The following is a 17,072-nucleotide window of genomic DNA, read 5'->3' on the forward strand; positions in this document are numbered from 1 at the left end:
ACACACACACACACACACACACATACACATACACATACACACACACACACATATATGTATTTTATTTTGTTTAAGTACAGTATTACTACAAAAATTTGTGCACATAAAAGTTTGGGGTTGGTAAGACTTTTTTGATGAGACGTTTTTGAATGTCTCTTCTGCTCACCAAGTCTATATTTATTTGATCAAAAATAAAAACACAATATTACAGTAAAAACTGTAAAATTGTGAAATATTAAAATTTGAAATAACTGTTTTCTATGTGAATATCTGTTAAAATGTAATTTATTTCTATGATCAAAGCTGAATTTTCAGCATCATTACTCCAGTCTTCAGTGTCACATGATCTTCAGAAATCAGTATAATATGCTGATTTGCTGCTCAAGAAACATTTCTGATTATTATCAACGTTGAAAACAGTTGCACAGCTGCACAATATTTTTGTAGAAACGGTGATACATTTTATTTTTCACGATTCATTGATAAATAGAAATTTCAAAAGAGCTAAATTTATTTGAAATAGAAATCTCCTGTAACATTATAAATGTCTTTACTGTCACTTTTGATTAATATAATGCGTCCTTGCTGAACAAGACCAATATTGGCCTTGAGATTTTCAACTAGTCAAAGGTAAAGAGCAGTGAGCATTCGAACACACAGATTGAACACGATCACGGAAGACACTCACTAGAGTCTGGCATGATCCTCAGATCTCCGTCTTTATAGTCATCGAGCAGCTGATACATGTAGAGCACCGGGTCTTTCTCGTACGTGATGTAGAACCACGTGTTCATGATGGGCGCCCGGGCCAGAACCATTCCCCTCCACTCGTTCTTAGTGCCGTCCTCCGTCTCGAACATGTGCTCCACGGCTTTGCCGATCATGGTGTCGGCCAGGTGAGCGTCGCTGATGCGCGTTGAGGCTGAAAGACACACGGGAAAACACGAGTGTGAGTGGCAGGACCGGAAACATCATCCACGGCAGCAAATCTGGGACCAATAATAGTTAGGGAGCTCATTTTTAGTCCATCTCCTATCCTGAAAAGTCTGTCTTTTCGAGACGGACCTTCCAGAATTTACTGCCAGATTCCTGATGATAAATTCTTGAAAGAGTGGTACAAGAGGATGTGCTGCTGGTCCTTCAAGAGTCACTCTATAAAAGCCTATAAAAATCAGTCTTCATGTATTTCACAACACTTCAGCATGCTATTCTTATTAAGCAGGGGTCATTTTTTTAGGATTCTTTACCTAACCGAAGTCTCTGAGAACCTGACACCTTGCACTTCTGGAGACTCCAGGTAGGTTGCCGTTCTGGAAAATGGTGGAACTGGAGACTAAAGGGTTCCTGATGGTTTCACATCTAATTCCCCACCTTAATTCTTTTGCAGTTAATGTGTCTTTTCTTCTCCAGCAGTTTTTTCTGACCCAGTGAGCATTTTTACTCTTCAATGGTCATGCCTTAACTTTGCAATTTCTGGTATTGCATCCATTTAATAATTTTTGACTTTTCAGTCCGAGTTAAATCTCTTTTTTGGCTCATTTTATCTGTAAAAGAAAACCTGCCTAATAATTATGCACATCTGTGCATAAGGCGTTTTTCACTTCCATACTTCATAGAAAATTATATATCACTTATAAATGATTAAAGACAAAATGAATAGTAGTTATTAAGATTGATGTGGTTTGGAATTGGTAAAATGTGCTTGGAAATAAAATATGATCAGAATATCAACTTGCGTAATAAGTATGCACGCACTGTATTTGAGCAACATGAGTGCAACATTTAAAGGAGACATATTATGCCCCTTTTTACAATATGTAATATAAGTCTCTGGTGTCCCCAGAATGTGTCTGTGAAGTTTCAGCTCAAAATACTCCACAGATCATTTATTATATCATTTTGAAAATGCCTATTTTGAGTGGAAGCAGAAACAGGCTGTTTTTCGGGCCTGTTTCTTTAAATGCAAATGAGCTGCTGCTCCCCGCCCCCACAGCTCGTACCTGCTAAAAACATCTGTTTTGGTTATGATTATCGTGCTGAAATCATGGGTTTTAAATAAATCAATAAATCCACTGCTCTGTTGTCTCCTCTGAGGCTGGGACTCTAAACAGTGTTCTGTGCTCGTAAATGATGTATTTATTATGATCAATATGAGCTAAACTTTTTTAAAAATATTAAAATTATAAAATGGTATATAATAATTAAATACATATTTAAAGATTCAGCCCTCAAACAAGCAAATAAAATTTTTTTCACCTAATAATTATTTCAATCGATATGAACTAAACATTAAAATATTGATATATTATAATGTAATAATAAAATTCATATTCAAGTGTTCAATCCTAATACACAATACAAAAATATACTTCAACTAATATTTAACTATGATATTGATAGAAATGTATTAAATTCAGAAATGTTATTTATTTTGATCAATAAGCACTAAACATTTTAGAAATGTAAATATAATGTAATAATTCACATTTATACATTCAGCCTTAAAACACAAGCAAATAAAAAACGCTTTACCTAATATTTCCCTCTGAAAGTGATTATTAAATACATAAATATTTATTATGATCAATATGAATTAAATGTTTAAAATATTAATATAATATAATGTAATTTATCATATTCAAGTGTTCAATCCTACTACACAAATACAAACATATACTTCACCTGATATTTAACTCTGATAATGATAAACAAAAAAAAAATTATATTTTTTAATTTAAAATATGAACTAAACATTTTTAAAAAAGTCAATATAAAACTTTGATAGAATTCATATTTATATATTCAGCCTCAGATCAATTAAAAATGATGCTTTACCTAATATTTAACTCTGATAATGATAAGTATTAAATACATAAATATTTATTACAATCAATATGAACTAAACAATAAAATATTTATAAAATTTGTAAAATATTAACAATGTGATATAATAATAAATAAATTAATATCCACACATTCAGCCCTAAAATACAAGCCAAAAAATGTTTACAAAATATTTAACTCCACAAATTATAATTATTAAATACATAAATATTGTATTTATGATCAATGGGTTTAGCATTTTAAAAACATTAATATAATTCACACATTCAGCACTAAAAGAAAAGGAAAAATAATTATTACATTCATAAATGCTATAAACATTTAAAAAATATTTATATAATATGTAAAACAATAACTAGAATTTGCCCATTCAGCCCTAAAACGCAAGCAAATACAAACTTACTTATGAGAGTTCTTTTTCTTCATCATATTTGCAGAGACACCAGCATGCCCTTCAATCACACAGACAGCAAACACGGTTAATATTAAAGAGACGATGATCTCCAGAAGGCTCATCAGAAATCAAAGCGCCGCTCTGACCTGCATCAGCTCTGGATCTCTGGGCCGCGTTCTTCCCGAATGGGGTCTTCATTCATCTGTGTGTGGGGGAGCAGCCCGGCTGCCGCACTAGGGTCAAAACTCACTCTTTCTGATGAATGAAAGAGTATCGGGGGAGAGGGGATTCAACCTAAAGGGGGCAGTCCAAATAAAACCAAAAACGCTGGCATGTAACGTGCTCGCCCGATGCCCGTCTGACGGGTCGGCCTCTCAGGGCCCGCGCGAATGAGTACTGATCCAGACCTCCTTCAGAAGGGCTCCAGCAACCTAAAAAATACAAGAACATCGGCTTAGGATTAGGAAACGCTCTGGGAATGCAAACGGACACATTTGAATTGAATGGGAGTGAAGAAGCTCCACCTTAATGAGCCAAATTACATGTGATTTACAGCTCAGGAGAACAACTTCATGAAGCTTAAGTGAAATATTTAATTATAACACTCTGACTATCATGAAAATAAAATCCTAAAACATAAAAAAAACATGGAAAATGGGGTCAAATTTCAAATGTGATTATGTTGACATTAAATGGATAGCTCACCCAAAAATGTTAATTGTGTCATCATTTACTCACCCTCAAGTTGTTCCAAACCTCTATGCATTTCTTTATGTTGAACACACACATAAAAAAGAAGGTTGGTAACCAAACATTTGCCGGTAGCCATTGACTTCAACAGTATTTTTTTCCATACTATGGGAGTCATTGGGGACCAGCAACTGTTTGGTTACTAAAGCCTCGTTCAGACTGTCAGCCCAAATCCGATTTTTGTGCAAATCCGATTGAAATCCAATCATATTTAGTCAACAAACTACATGAAATCCGATTTTTGCAAATCCGTTTCGAGCTACATTCGTATGTGGTTTCAAATCGCATTCCTGGAAATCTGATTCAGTCATACCGCTCAGATCGGATTTAGCCTAGCTTTTTCACGCCATCTAAAACGTAAAAACGTCAGACGTTTTTGTAGAAAACAATGAATGTCTTTGCAGAAACATGCTGGTGTTGTCAAGCGGAAAAAGACAATATACTGCTAGTATACGCACCTCTTTGAGTTTTGAAACCAGCAGAGACGGCAGCACGGAATAAAGACGCTCATTCCAACTTTCTGCCGCTGCCTCATAAGACAAAATCCATAATAATAATAATAAGTAATGTAAGACAACATCTGTATTGCTAATTGTATTGCTGTTATTGTTGTTTTTAGCATTGGCATAACAACGCAACGGCATTGCCATAGAAACCATCGCACACTCCGTAAAACGAAAGGGCGCTTATGGACACACAAATCGGATATGAACAGTTGCAATACACTGTGTGGACAGTCAGTTATTCAAATCAGATTCCATCCGGATATGCACAAAATCGGATTTGGGCTGACAGTCTGAACGAGGCTTAACGTTCTTCAAAACATCTTTATGTTCAAAAAAACAAAGAAACGTCTACATTGGAATAACTTGAAGGTGAGTAAATGACAGCAATTTTCATTTTTAGGTGAACTGTCCCTTTAAGGCATTTTTCATGCACTGGTCAATTTTGAGATAAAAACATCCAAAAACACACTTTCTCCACTTCAGCAGCACTTACATACACCATTGTATTTATGATCAATGGGTTTAGCATTTTAAAAACATTAATATAATTCACACATTCAGCACTAAAAGAAAAGGAAAAATAATTATTACATTCATAAATGCTATAAACATTTAAAAAATATTTATATAATATGTAAAACAATAACTAGAATTTGCCCATTCAGCCCTAAAACGCAAGCAAATACAAACTTACTTATGAGAGTTCTTTTTCTTCATCATATTTGCAGAGACACCAGCATGCCCTTCAATCACACAGACAGCAAACACGGTTAATATTAAAGAGACGATGATCTCCAGAAGGCTCATCAGAAATCAAAGCGCCGCTCTGACCTGCATCAGCTCTGGATCTCTGGGCCGCGTTCTTCCCGAATGGGGTCTTCATTCATCTGTGTGTGGGGGAGCAGCCCGGCTGCCGCACTAGGGTCAAAACTCACTCTTTCTGATGAATGAAAGAGTATCGGGGGAGAGGGGATTCAACCTAAAGGGGGCAGTCCAAATAAAACCAAAAACGCTGGCATGTAACGTGCTCGCCCGATGCCCGTCTGACGGGTCGGCCTCTCAGGGCCCGCGCGAATGAGTACTGATCCAGACCTCCTTCAGAAGGGCTCCAGCAACCTAAAAAATACAAGAACATCGGCTTAGGATTAGGAAACGCTCTGGGAATGCAAACGGACACATTTGAATTGAATGGGAGTGAAGAAGCTCCACCTTAATGAGCCAAATTACATGTGATTTACAGCTCAGGAGAACAACTTCATGAAGCTTAAGTGAAATATTTAATTATAACACTCTGACTATCATGAAAATAAAAGCCTAAAACATAAAAAAAACATGGAAAATGGGGTCAAATTTCAAATGTGATTATGTTGACATTAAATGGATAGCTCACCCAAAAATGTTAATTGTGTCATCATTTACTCACCCTCAAGTTGTTCCAAACCTCTATGCATTTCTTTATGTTGAACACACACATAAAAAAGAAGGTTGGTAACCAAACATTTGCCGGTAGCCATTGACTTCAACAGTATTTTTTTCCATACTATGGGAGTCATTGGGGACCAGCAACTGTTTGGTTACTAAAGCCTCGTTCAGACTGTCAGCCCAAATCCGATTTTTGTGCAAATCCGATTGAAATCCAATCATATTTAGTCAACAAACTACATGAAATCCGATTTTTGCAAATCCGTTTCGAGCTACATTCGTATGTGGTTTCAAATCGCATTCCTGGAAATCTGATTCAGTCATACCGCTCAGATCGGATTTAGCCTAGCTTTTTCACGCCATCTAAAACGTAAAAACGTCAGACGTTTTTGTAGAAAACAATGAATGTCTTTGCAGAAACATGCTGGTGTTGTCAAGCGGAAAAAGACAATATACTGCTAGTATACGCACCTCTTTGAGTTTTGAAACCAGCAGAGACGGCAGCACGGAATAAAGACGCTCATTCCAACTTTCTGCCGCTGCCTCATAAGACAAAATCCATAATAATAATAATAAGTAATGTAAGACAACATCTGTATTGCTAATTGTATTGCTGTTATTGTTGTTTTTAGCATTGGCATAACAACGCAACGGCATTGCCATAGAAACCATCGCACACTCCGTAAAACGAAAGGGCGCTTATGGACACACAAATCGGATATGAACAGTTGCAATACACTGTGTGGACAGTCAGTTATTCAAATCAGATTCCATCCGGATATGCACAAAATCGGATTTGGGCTGACAGTCTGAACGAGGCTTAACGTTCTTCAAAACATCTTTATGTTCAAAAAAACAAAGAAACGTCTACATTGGAATAACTTGAAGGTGAGTAAATGACAGCAATTTTCATTTTTAGGTGAACTGTCCCTTTAAGGCATTTTTCATGCACTGGTCAATTTTGAGATAAAAACATCCAAAAACACACTTTCTCCACTTCAGCAGCACTTACATACACCAAAATTGAGTTTTATTCATATCTATATTCTGAAGGTTTTTATAGAGTTGTTTGTTCATGTGACCCTGGACCACAAATCCAGTCATAAGGGGCAATTTTTCGAAATTGAGATTTATACAACATTTGAAAGCTGAATAAATAAGCGTTCCATTGATGTATGGTTTGTTAGGATAGAACAATATTTGGCCGAGATACAACTATTTGAAAATCTGGAACCTGAGGGTGCAAAAACATCTAAATATTGAGAAAATCATCTTTAAAGTTGTCCAAATGAAGTTCTTAGAAATGCATATTACTAATCAAAAATTAAGTTAATCCGATTTTTGCAAATCCGTTTCGAGCTACATTCGTATGTGGTTTCAAATCGCATTCCTGGAAATCTGATTCAGTCATACCGCTCAGATCGGATTTAGCCTAGCTTTTTCACGCCATCTAAAACGTAAAAACGTCAGACGTTTTTGTAGAAAACAATGAATGTCTTTGCAGAAACATGCTGGTGTTGTCAAGCGGAAAAAGACAATATACTGCTAGTATACGCACCTCTTTGAGTTTTGAAACCAGCAGAGACGGCAGCACGGAATAAAGACGCTCATTCCAACTTTCTGCCGCTGCCTCATAAGACAAAATCCATAATAATAATAATAAGTAATGTAAGACAACATCTGTATTGCTAATTGTATTGCTGTTATTGTTGTTTTTAGCATTGGCATAACAACGCAACGGAATTGCCATAGAAACCAACGCACGTTCCATAAAACGATTTCACGCCATCTAAAACGTAAAAACGTCAGACGTTTTTGTAGAAAACAATGAATGTCTTTGCAGAAACATGCTGGTGTTGTCAAGCGGAAAAAGACAATATACTGCTAGTATACGCACCTCTTTGAGTTTTGAAACCAGCAGAGACGGCAGCACGGAATAAAGACGCTCATTCCAACTTTCTGCCGCTGCCTCATAAGACAAAATCCATAATAATAATAATAAGTAATGTAAGACAACATCTGTATTGCTAATTGTATTGCTGTTATTGTTGTTTTTAGCATTGGCATAACAACGCAACGGCATTGCCATAGAAACCATCGCACACTCCGTAAAACGAAAGGGCGCTTATGGACACACAAATCGGATATGAACAGTTGCAATACACTGTGTGGACAGTCAGTTATTCAAATCAGATTCCATCCGGATATGCACAAAATCGTATTTGGGCTGACAGTCTGAACGAGGCTTAACGTTCTTCAAAACATCTTTATGTTCAAAAAAACAAAGAAACGTCTACATTGGAATAACTTGAAGGTGAGTAAATGACAGCAATTTTCATTTTTAGGTGAACTGTCCCTTTAAGGCATTTTTCATGCACTGGTCAATTTTGAGATAAAAACATCCAAAAACACACTTTCTCCACTTCAGCAGCACTTACATACACCAAAATTGAGTTTTATTCATATCTATATTCTGAAGGTTTTTATAGAGTTGTTTGTTCATGTGACCCTGGACCACAAATCCAGTCATAAGGGGCAATTTTTCGAAATTGAGATTTATACAACATTTGAAAGCTGAATAAATAAGCGTTCCATTGATGTATGGTTTGTTAGGATAGAACAATATTTGGCCGAGATACAACTATTTGAAAAGGTCACATATATCATTCACACTGATTTATACAACATTTTATTAACACATTGTGAAATTGTATATGTATCTGGCTGTTGACAGTATTTTCTGATTTAAGCAGTGATGAAAAGAGAAATCTAAAATCCCCTCCGTAAAAACCTTAAACTCTGAGTCAACAAAATCAAACAAGAATTTTGAACCTAGCTTTATGCAATGTTCAGATTCATTCAAATATAAGGTATAATGCCTTGTTTGCAAATTTATACATAACATTTCAGAAAACTTGTAATACAAAATTGTTTGCAATTCTTAATGCAAGTAGGGAGTTAATTTTTATTTTCCATTTCTATTAACCTGTGGCGTCTTGCCTTAAACGTTTACAAGACACAAATAGTCGCACTTTAATTATCCATTCAATTAGACTGAAGATCCTTCATGTTAATGAGCCACAAGAGTCAAATTACATGTGGTTTTTCAAAGCGCTTTGTAGTTGAGAACAAACTTAACGAAGAATGTTGGTAAAAAGCCATTTTAGTTCCCAATGTATTCTTCATCCATGTAATGCAAGTCAATGGAAGCCGAAACCATTTGGTTGCCAACATTTTTCAAAATATCTTCTTTTATGATCCACAGAACAAAGGAAGTCATTCAGGTTTGGAACGACATGAAGGAGAGTAAACAATGACCGAATGTTCATTTTTGGATGAACTACTCCTTAAAGTGAAATATATTTCAGACGATAACTTAAAACTAGAAAAGGTGAATCCTGAAATGTAAAAAACATGGTAAACAGTGAAATTTCAACCCCACGTGAAGGTTTATGCTTTGCAAATCGGCATTCAATAAAAGATGCACATCCCATCCGACATCCCAAAACACCAAAGAAAGCAGAGCAGATGAGCCATGACATGAGACTTGCATTATTCAGGAAGCCAAGCAGACGCTGTTATACAACACAACTGGAGTACGCTACTAGCGCAGGGAGCTCGGGGCTTCCTTACACCACGTCAGCCGGCAAACTAATTTATTCTACCAGACCGTCCAACTGAATCAAAACCGTAACATGTTTTATAAAACAGTCCATTGCACATGAACACGACCTAGTGCAATGTTAGCCAAAATGTGTAAAATGCATAAAAATACACCAGAGCATGCATTTATTGCTATTTTCCAACACAGCTGGACTCAAATAACACTGCTTCCATTTTCAATTTTACAGTCTGTAACTGCCACGAAAATAACGAACAAGACAGGAACATTAACTCAAGGTCAGTCCTCCTTTTTTAAGGCATCCTGCCATGTTACTTTTAGATAAAGATGGCGAGATGATGCCAAAGTTTTAATCACTTGACCCAAGTATTTGTCCTCAATATATATAAAATATCCCTCATGCACCTTTCAAACTAACTCTCATTTCATTTTCTGCTGGTCTTTTTCATAAAATTAGGTGAATCTCACAAAAACAACATCAAAGACACATTTCACCCCAACATAGAAGAATTCTAGAATTTTGCATAAAGATAATTAAGATAAAATTGCTTCCAAATGCATCCACACAAGTATATTTTTGTTATTATTTTCAATGGTGGTTCTTGCTCTAAATGACAGTATTTTTGCTGAATTACACTGATTTACTGCAATGCAACATCAATTAAATGCAACACAAATGCCATCGTAATGCACAAATACTCTATATGTTATTTGTTTTCAAATTAAAATCTAGGGGGAAATTGTGTTTAACCGCACTGAAAACCATGTCAAATTGCAAAAAATCTATATTTTCTATAAGCAAGTATAATTTCTTATTTTCTGCGATCAAACTAGACCCAGGTCTGGCCTAGATGTTCCCCTGGAAGTAAACTATATTTGACATAAACCTACACTCATGATAATGGATCGCCAACGCTGCCGAAATCATTGCTATAACTGAACTCAATGGTGTTGCCTTAAAACCTGCACATGGATGACGGAGCAATTCTGTATATGCATTTTCCAGCGTATGTGAATCTAATATATTTTGGCTGTAGAGGCAAAAGTACTGAGCTGTATCATATGTTAGCCAGTGGCTGCTGTAATGACAGCATCTGACCATGCTGAACGCAATTAACGCGAGGGAATTTACAGCTCAATGATGCAGAAAAATGGTGTTATTGAACAGTATTCATAACCAAGTGAAACCAAGGAACGGATACAAAAGGAAAACGATAGTTTCAGAACAACATGGTTATGTAAAGTGACCAGTAAAACAAAATTACATATGCATACACAAACATTATGTTTGCATAGATATGATCACGTTTCGCTTTGTTTGGAGTGGTTGGTCCACAAAAAGAGAGCAACTCAGAAGCTAAAGAAAGGCTTAAATGAATCCCACTGCAGTGGCTGTTTCTCTTCTGTAATCTCTCCTTTACAAGCCTATTTGATCAATTAATCCTCCAGAGGTGCCCTACAAAACTCTTCAGCAGACTGTCATGAAATACAAATGAACCGCCGCCCCCTTCCAAACAAAACCCCCAGAATGATTCATGTGTTGTTCCTCATGGAAATTCAGCACTTTCTCAATGCAACCTGATCACTGAGCATCAGATGAGACTAATGAATTCAAGACCTTACATTTCAAATTGGCCAGAACCCTCAACAACGCAGTGAGATCAGTTGGCCAGATTGGGTTTCAGGGATGCCATTAACAGGCAAGATGACAAGCAGCACTGCAAGTTGTCTAGTTACAGTGAAAACGACCAAATATACACACATGAACAGCTTGCATGTGTACAAAAGCATCCTTTTTGAAGGAAAAATGGGCATTACAGAGATACCAGCTACATGGAGGACTAAAGAAAGCATTGCATTGCAGAAAGACCGTATTTAGCCGTTTAACGATCAAAATAAGGCAGAAAGAGCAATAAGTGAACGTTTTGTGTACACAAAATCGCAATTTGTCATTAGAAACATTCAAATCTGTCTGGCTAGCTGACTCAATCTCGCTAGCTCTCTTCATTAAAGGCTACATAATCACCACCAACGCAGCCAGGTGTCATATTGTAAATGCTACGACTGCATACAAATCACCCAAAAGGGAGATAAAGGCATAAAAGAGCGTTAAATGATAAAAGCGTGAGGCTAAACGCAGCGCAATAGCTCCTAGCTCGACGCAGCTCAACGGCTCCGGCCGCCATTTTGGCTCAAGCTCTTATTTACAATCCCGCAGCAGAAACAAAGGAAGCACAAGAAACACATTTTGAACAGAAACGTCTGGATCAAGCGTCCCCACAGCTCGCCCCAAAACCCCCTTCACTCCCTCCACTGCAGCTCTGACCTCAATCCTGTCGCATTTCGCTTTTTTATTCAAGTGCAATACATAAATGTGGCATTTATGGCATGGATGCTCGCTTACCCCGGGTTTATTTTAGAAATTCACGCATATTGCGGCATAAAAAATATTTCCACTCCAGCTCTGCCTCACTGTGTGTTCAATGAGCAGCGTTTGATGAGCGCAGGCGGCCCCGAATGCGGCCGAGCTCTCGCCCTCCCCTCCCCGCTGCCATATAGTGCTCCGCAGCCGGACTGTGCTGGCGCTATGCGCGAAGCCTTCCTGCCAAATAGTGCGCCGCCGACCGTTTCCCATCGGCTTTCTTCGGCTGTTTTCGGCACGGCTGGGCGAGGATGTGTGCGCATGCGCAAGCACTGCGACCCGAGTTGGGAGACATGACTGTCCCCCTCAAAAACCCACAATAAAGTCTGTAATTTGATGGGCTACAATTGAGTTTATGAATTCCCTAATAGCCTACGCAGTCTGTTGTATATAGCATGAATATATGATATTATATAGCATTTAAATAAGATGAAAAATTCACTGGAAGTAGGTAAATATTATTGAATATTATTATCCTGAAATATTACGTATCAAGATGTTTATGAAAATTTTAAGATTTATTATTAAGATTTACTTTTGTTGATTTTATGGAAATTTTCATAAAATCAGATATTGTAAATTATAAGCTAAATACAGAGGGATGTCTGATTTTGGCTTTCTTATTTTTTGCTTTTGTAAGAGATCTTAAAAAGCATGAAATAAGAATATGAAGACGACCACATCAGATAGTGTATTTGTACAATAATAATAATAACAATAAACAATTTAATTATTTATATTTGGGACTGACTATATAAGGGTTGCATATTATATATTATGCAATAAATTTTCATAAAATTGTATATATATACACACACACACACACACACACACACACACACACATATATGTATACACACACAGACACACACATATATGTATATATATATATATATATATATTGGATTCACTGTATAAGGGCATATTGATATTATATATTTATTTTATATTTATATATGTTTCACTCTGTAAGGTCAGAAAAGTGTATTTCTAGAATAATGAAAAATATAAAAATAAATATAAAAAAATACAAATGTAAATTATATATATTTGGGACTTACTGTAAATGTTTGTGTGTGTGTGTGTGTATATATATATATATTCATTTTTTGTAATGAATATTCATTACAGATTTTAATTATTTTAAATATATTTTTTTCTGTAATTAAATTTACCTGTTTTTTGTAAGTTTCTTTAAATAAAAGCATCTGCTAAATGATTAAATGCAATTGTACAAAGGCAAAATAAGTTTAATGTTATTATGTTATAAATCCTGGACTACCATTTTTTCATAACTGATATCAGGTCAAGGTTCAATTTAGTGACCCGAGGGCCTCAAGTTTCTCTCAACTGATATAAAACACAAGCTTGTGGAGAAACATGAAAATAAACGACATGGGTCTTTGGTGGTAAACCTCGGTTTACTTCATCATGTCTCAGAAAAATCTTTTCACATGCGTCACAAATCATCCTGTGCTCTACAGGTATCTCTGGCAATGAGGTCATCTAATGCATTGTGACGTTCATTAACACACACACACACACACACACACACACACACACACACACACACACACACACACACGGTGGAATAACCAAATCATCATCAGACAGACAAACCCAAATGTCTCTCAGTAAGGGAGTGGCATCAATAATAACGCCGTCTCCCTCTGCGGTTGCCATGGAGACAGTGTCTTCACATGCCTTTGAACTGCTGCATAATGGACAGGAGCTGCTCACTGCGTTTTTGGATATTGCACTGCTCCTCTTTCAGCCTCTCCTGCTCCTGGAGCACCTCCTCCTGGAAGATTCACACCCAATCAATAAATAAGGACCGGCATGTTGAAATGTTAAACAGCCATCACTCACTCCACGCACAAAATGAAACATTTGCCAGAGTTTTAAACATGAGCTCAGTGTGAACAGCTCATGTAGAAAGGCTTTTTTTTAGATTATTAAGATGTCAGATAAAAAGTGTATTTCTAAAAAAAAAAATTAAATATGAAATTATATATATTAATATATATATATATAAAAAAAAAAAACATATATATTATTATATACAGAAAATGTATGTTTCATAAAATTGCCCTATATTATGAAAATTAAAAATATTTAAAAAAATCTATATTACCGGTATTACAAATATATACTGTAATTAAATATATACTATAAATACATAATTTTTTAAATTAATTTATCTACTTTTTATTTGATATGGTCAATAATACAATGAAAAATAAAATAAAAATATTAGATGAAAATTTTGAACTTATTTCAGCCAACTAACTGAAACATAATAAGTTGAATAAAAAGCTGAAGTACTAAAATGATTAAAACTGGAATAAAATAAGGCTAAATAGAAAAAAAAAAAAAAAAAACTAAAAATGACTAACTAAAAACTTTAACTAAAATTAAAACTAAAAATAAAACCTCAAAATATTAATAAATATTATAATTGTATGCAAATAATATAACACTGACATGCAATACAGTCTATTTTTTCACATGTTGTAAAAATAGAAAAAAACTAATATATTTCATATATATACATATGACATGAATTTATATAAATATATATATATATATATATATAAAAATTCATGTCATATGTCATTTTATATATGTGATTTTATTTAAAGGAATAGTTCATGCAACAACAACAAAAAAATTCTGTCACTAATTACAGACAACAATCAGACAATGAATGCTACAGTATGAAAACAGTTATTCAAAGATTAAACTGCTAAAACAAGCTGGTGTCTCCATCTGACAGCAGTTTGTCTGAAGTGAATGTCACACACCCTTAGTTTACACAGCTCCTTCCTCTCCCTGTCGTTCTCGTCTGCTCGCGCACGCAGCCATGCCTCGTTCTGAGTCCTGTGTCTTTCCAGCATATCCTGAAGTTCCTGTCCAATCACAACCGCAAGCTTCCTTCAGTCATTGTGAAGAACAAGAGCAAACACATCCAAGAAAATCAATCGAATGACATGAGTTTGACCAGCAGCACCTGTTTCTGTCTCAGCAGATGCTGGTTCTGAGCGTCGCGCTCATTCTGTAGAGCCTCTGTGTCCCGCGCAAGTGCTTCCTTTTCTCTGTTTCAGATGAGAGCAGATTCAGTTTTGCTTTATAAGATGTCTTTTTAGACAGTTAACGTGAAATAAACAATAAGGCATAACCTCTACCTGTCTAGTTTCTGGAATTCCTCATCTAACATGGCAAAAGCTTTGTGGATCATGTTCATGGCCTCGTCACGAACGGCACTGAAATCTCTATGAACGCTCGCCTGGATGAAAGCGACATGAGTTTGATGCATTGGTTACAAAATCATATATTGCCTTACATATAAAGATTTATCTTTAAGGCTAAAATCTCCACTGTTCAAAGTTTAGGGTCGGTAAGATTTTTTAAGAATGTTTTTGAAAGAAGTCTCTTCTGCTCACCAAGGCTGCGTTTATTTGATCAAAAATACTGTAAAATTCTGAAATATTATTATAATTAAAAATAACTGCTTTCTATGTGAATATCTGTTAAACTGTAATTTATTCCTGTGATCAAAGCTGAATTTTCAGGATAATTACTCCAGTCTGATGACATGATATGGATTACGTAATCAGATTCCAAAAATTAAGTACTCATAATTAAAATAAAATAATTCTAAAATGCTCATAATCAGATTACAGTTATTTTTATGGATTACATATTATTCACACAATGGCAGCAAAATATTCTAATTCTTCTTTTTTCTCTTTAAAATGTTCATTACTGCGTAACTTTGAAGACTTTGGGCGTGCAATCATGTCATTGCTGTTTTCATGCTTATTAATGTTTGCTCATGTAATGCAGGGATCCCCCTTTTTTCAGCCAAACCTGAATTAATTATTAGCTTTTTATCAACTCAATCAAACCCACTGCAATTCTTTCACTAACACCCAGTTTGGGAAACCCTGGAGTAATGTAATGCATTTAATGATGTTGATATAAAAAAATGGATTATATTTTCTTACAACAATGCGGTACATTTAATGGTAAGTTTAAAACAAGTACTCAGAATGCATGACCTAAAATGAGTAACCTAGATTACTAACTACAATTTTCAACATGTAATCTGTAATCAGTCAGTAATCCACCCAGCGCTGGTCTTCAGTGTCACATGATCTTCAGAAATCATTCTAAGATGCTGATTTGCTGCTCAAGAAACATTTCTGATTATTATCAATGTTGAAAACAGTTGTGCTGCTTCATATTTTTGTGGAAACCGTGACGCATTTTGTTTTTCAGGATTATTTAATGAATTGAAGTTTCATTTGTAACATGATAAATGTCTTTACTGTCACTTGTGATCAATGTAGTGCACTGGAGTGTGTGTGCCATTTGTAATGGAGGTGTGTGATGTCAGTCACCTGAATGTTTTCACTCCTGTAGCTCTTCACGGTCACTGGAGACTGACTCAGCTCGTATTTCACGTTGGGAATCTTTGTCGGGGCGAAGCTGATCAAGCGGAAATGATTTGAATAACAGAACGTTACTTTCATGTGAAACTGGTAACGAAAGCCGTGTTTTAGTCAGAGAAACACACCCACCTATTACTGACACCCTGCAGTCCAAACTCAGACAAAATCTCCTTCATTACTGTACGACAATCACGGATCAGACTCAGATGAAATGAATACAGATGACTGGTATTTACAGTAGGAGTCAGACAGGAGTGTTACTTACCTGGCTGTCTCTCTGAGGGGTTTATTAACTTCATTATTTTCAAGTCATTAAAATCTTGTTCTTCATTTTTGCCTCCAAACACATAAATCTGCAACCAAGCAGAAATACACTCACTTAAAAGCAATAAAGTTAGATTTGAGATACTGAACACAGGTTTGACGTGTCTAACACATACTAGTGCCGTTATTGTTGATTAAAGTAAAGCTTTTAAAAATAGTTTTGGTAATTATCATAAAGCTGAAATAAAATAAGTTTTATTTAAAAAATAAAAAAAAAAGAAAGAAAGATAATTTGAAATGTTGCCTTGGCATCTAACAAAAAAAAAAGTTTAAGAAGTACAGAATTACTAAAACTGAGTTAAAGTTAAAGCTAACTAGAAATATATATATATAT

At 35.5% G+C, this 17,072-nt stretch overlaps 2 protein-coding genes across 2 annotated transcripts in view; both read right to left on the reverse strand.

Moving 5' to 3' along the window:
* LOC107687380 (spindlin-3-like) overlaps positions 1–12,097 on the reverse strand; it is a 13,493-nt gene extending 1,396 nt beyond the window's left edge. The window contains exons 1-4 of the mRNA XM_016484675.1: positions 11,943–12,097; positions 5,326–5,610; positions 5,189–5,237; positions 689–969 (exon numbers count right to left, since the gene is read on the reverse strand). Of these exons, the coding sequence (XP_016340161.1) occupies positions 689–969; positions 5,189–5,237; positions 5,326–5,377 (382 nt within the window). The 5' untranslated portion in view covers positions 5,378–5,610; positions 11,943–12,097. The remainder of the gene's footprint in view (positions 1–688; positions 970–5,188; positions 5,238–5,325; positions 5,611–11,942) is intronic.
* Positions 12,098–13,423: 1,326 nt separating this feature from the next.
* The window catches only part of LOC107687379 (tip elongation aberrant protein 1), a 13,207-nt gene continuing 9,558 nt past the window's right edge, over positions 13,424–17,072 (reverse strand). The window contains exons 12-18 of the mRNA XM_016484674.1: positions 16,680–16,767; positions 16,544–16,592; positions 16,364–16,451; positions 15,146–15,246; positions 14,971–15,055; positions 14,765–14,869; positions 13,424–13,761 (exon numbers count right to left, since the gene is read on the reverse strand). Of these exons, the coding sequence (XP_016340160.1) occupies positions 13,657–13,761; positions 14,765–14,869; positions 14,971–15,055; positions 15,146–15,246; positions 16,364–16,451; positions 16,544–16,592; positions 16,680–16,767 (621 nt within the window). The 3' untranslated portion in view covers positions 13,424–13,656. The remainder of the gene's footprint in view (positions 13,762–14,764; positions 14,870–14,970; positions 15,056–15,145; positions 15,247–16,363; positions 16,452–16,543; positions 16,593–16,679; positions 16,768–17,072) is intronic.

This window comes from Sinocyclocheilus anshuiensis, unplaced genomic scaffold, assembly GCF_001515605.1.
Source record: "Sinocyclocheilus anshuiensis isolate Anshui unplaced genomic scaffold, SAMN03320099.WGS_v1.1 scaffold3005, whole genome shotgun sequence".
Lineage (NCBI taxonomy): Eukaryota > Metazoa > Chordata > Actinopteri > Cypriniformes > Cyprinidae > Sinocyclocheilus > Sinocyclocheilus anshuiensis.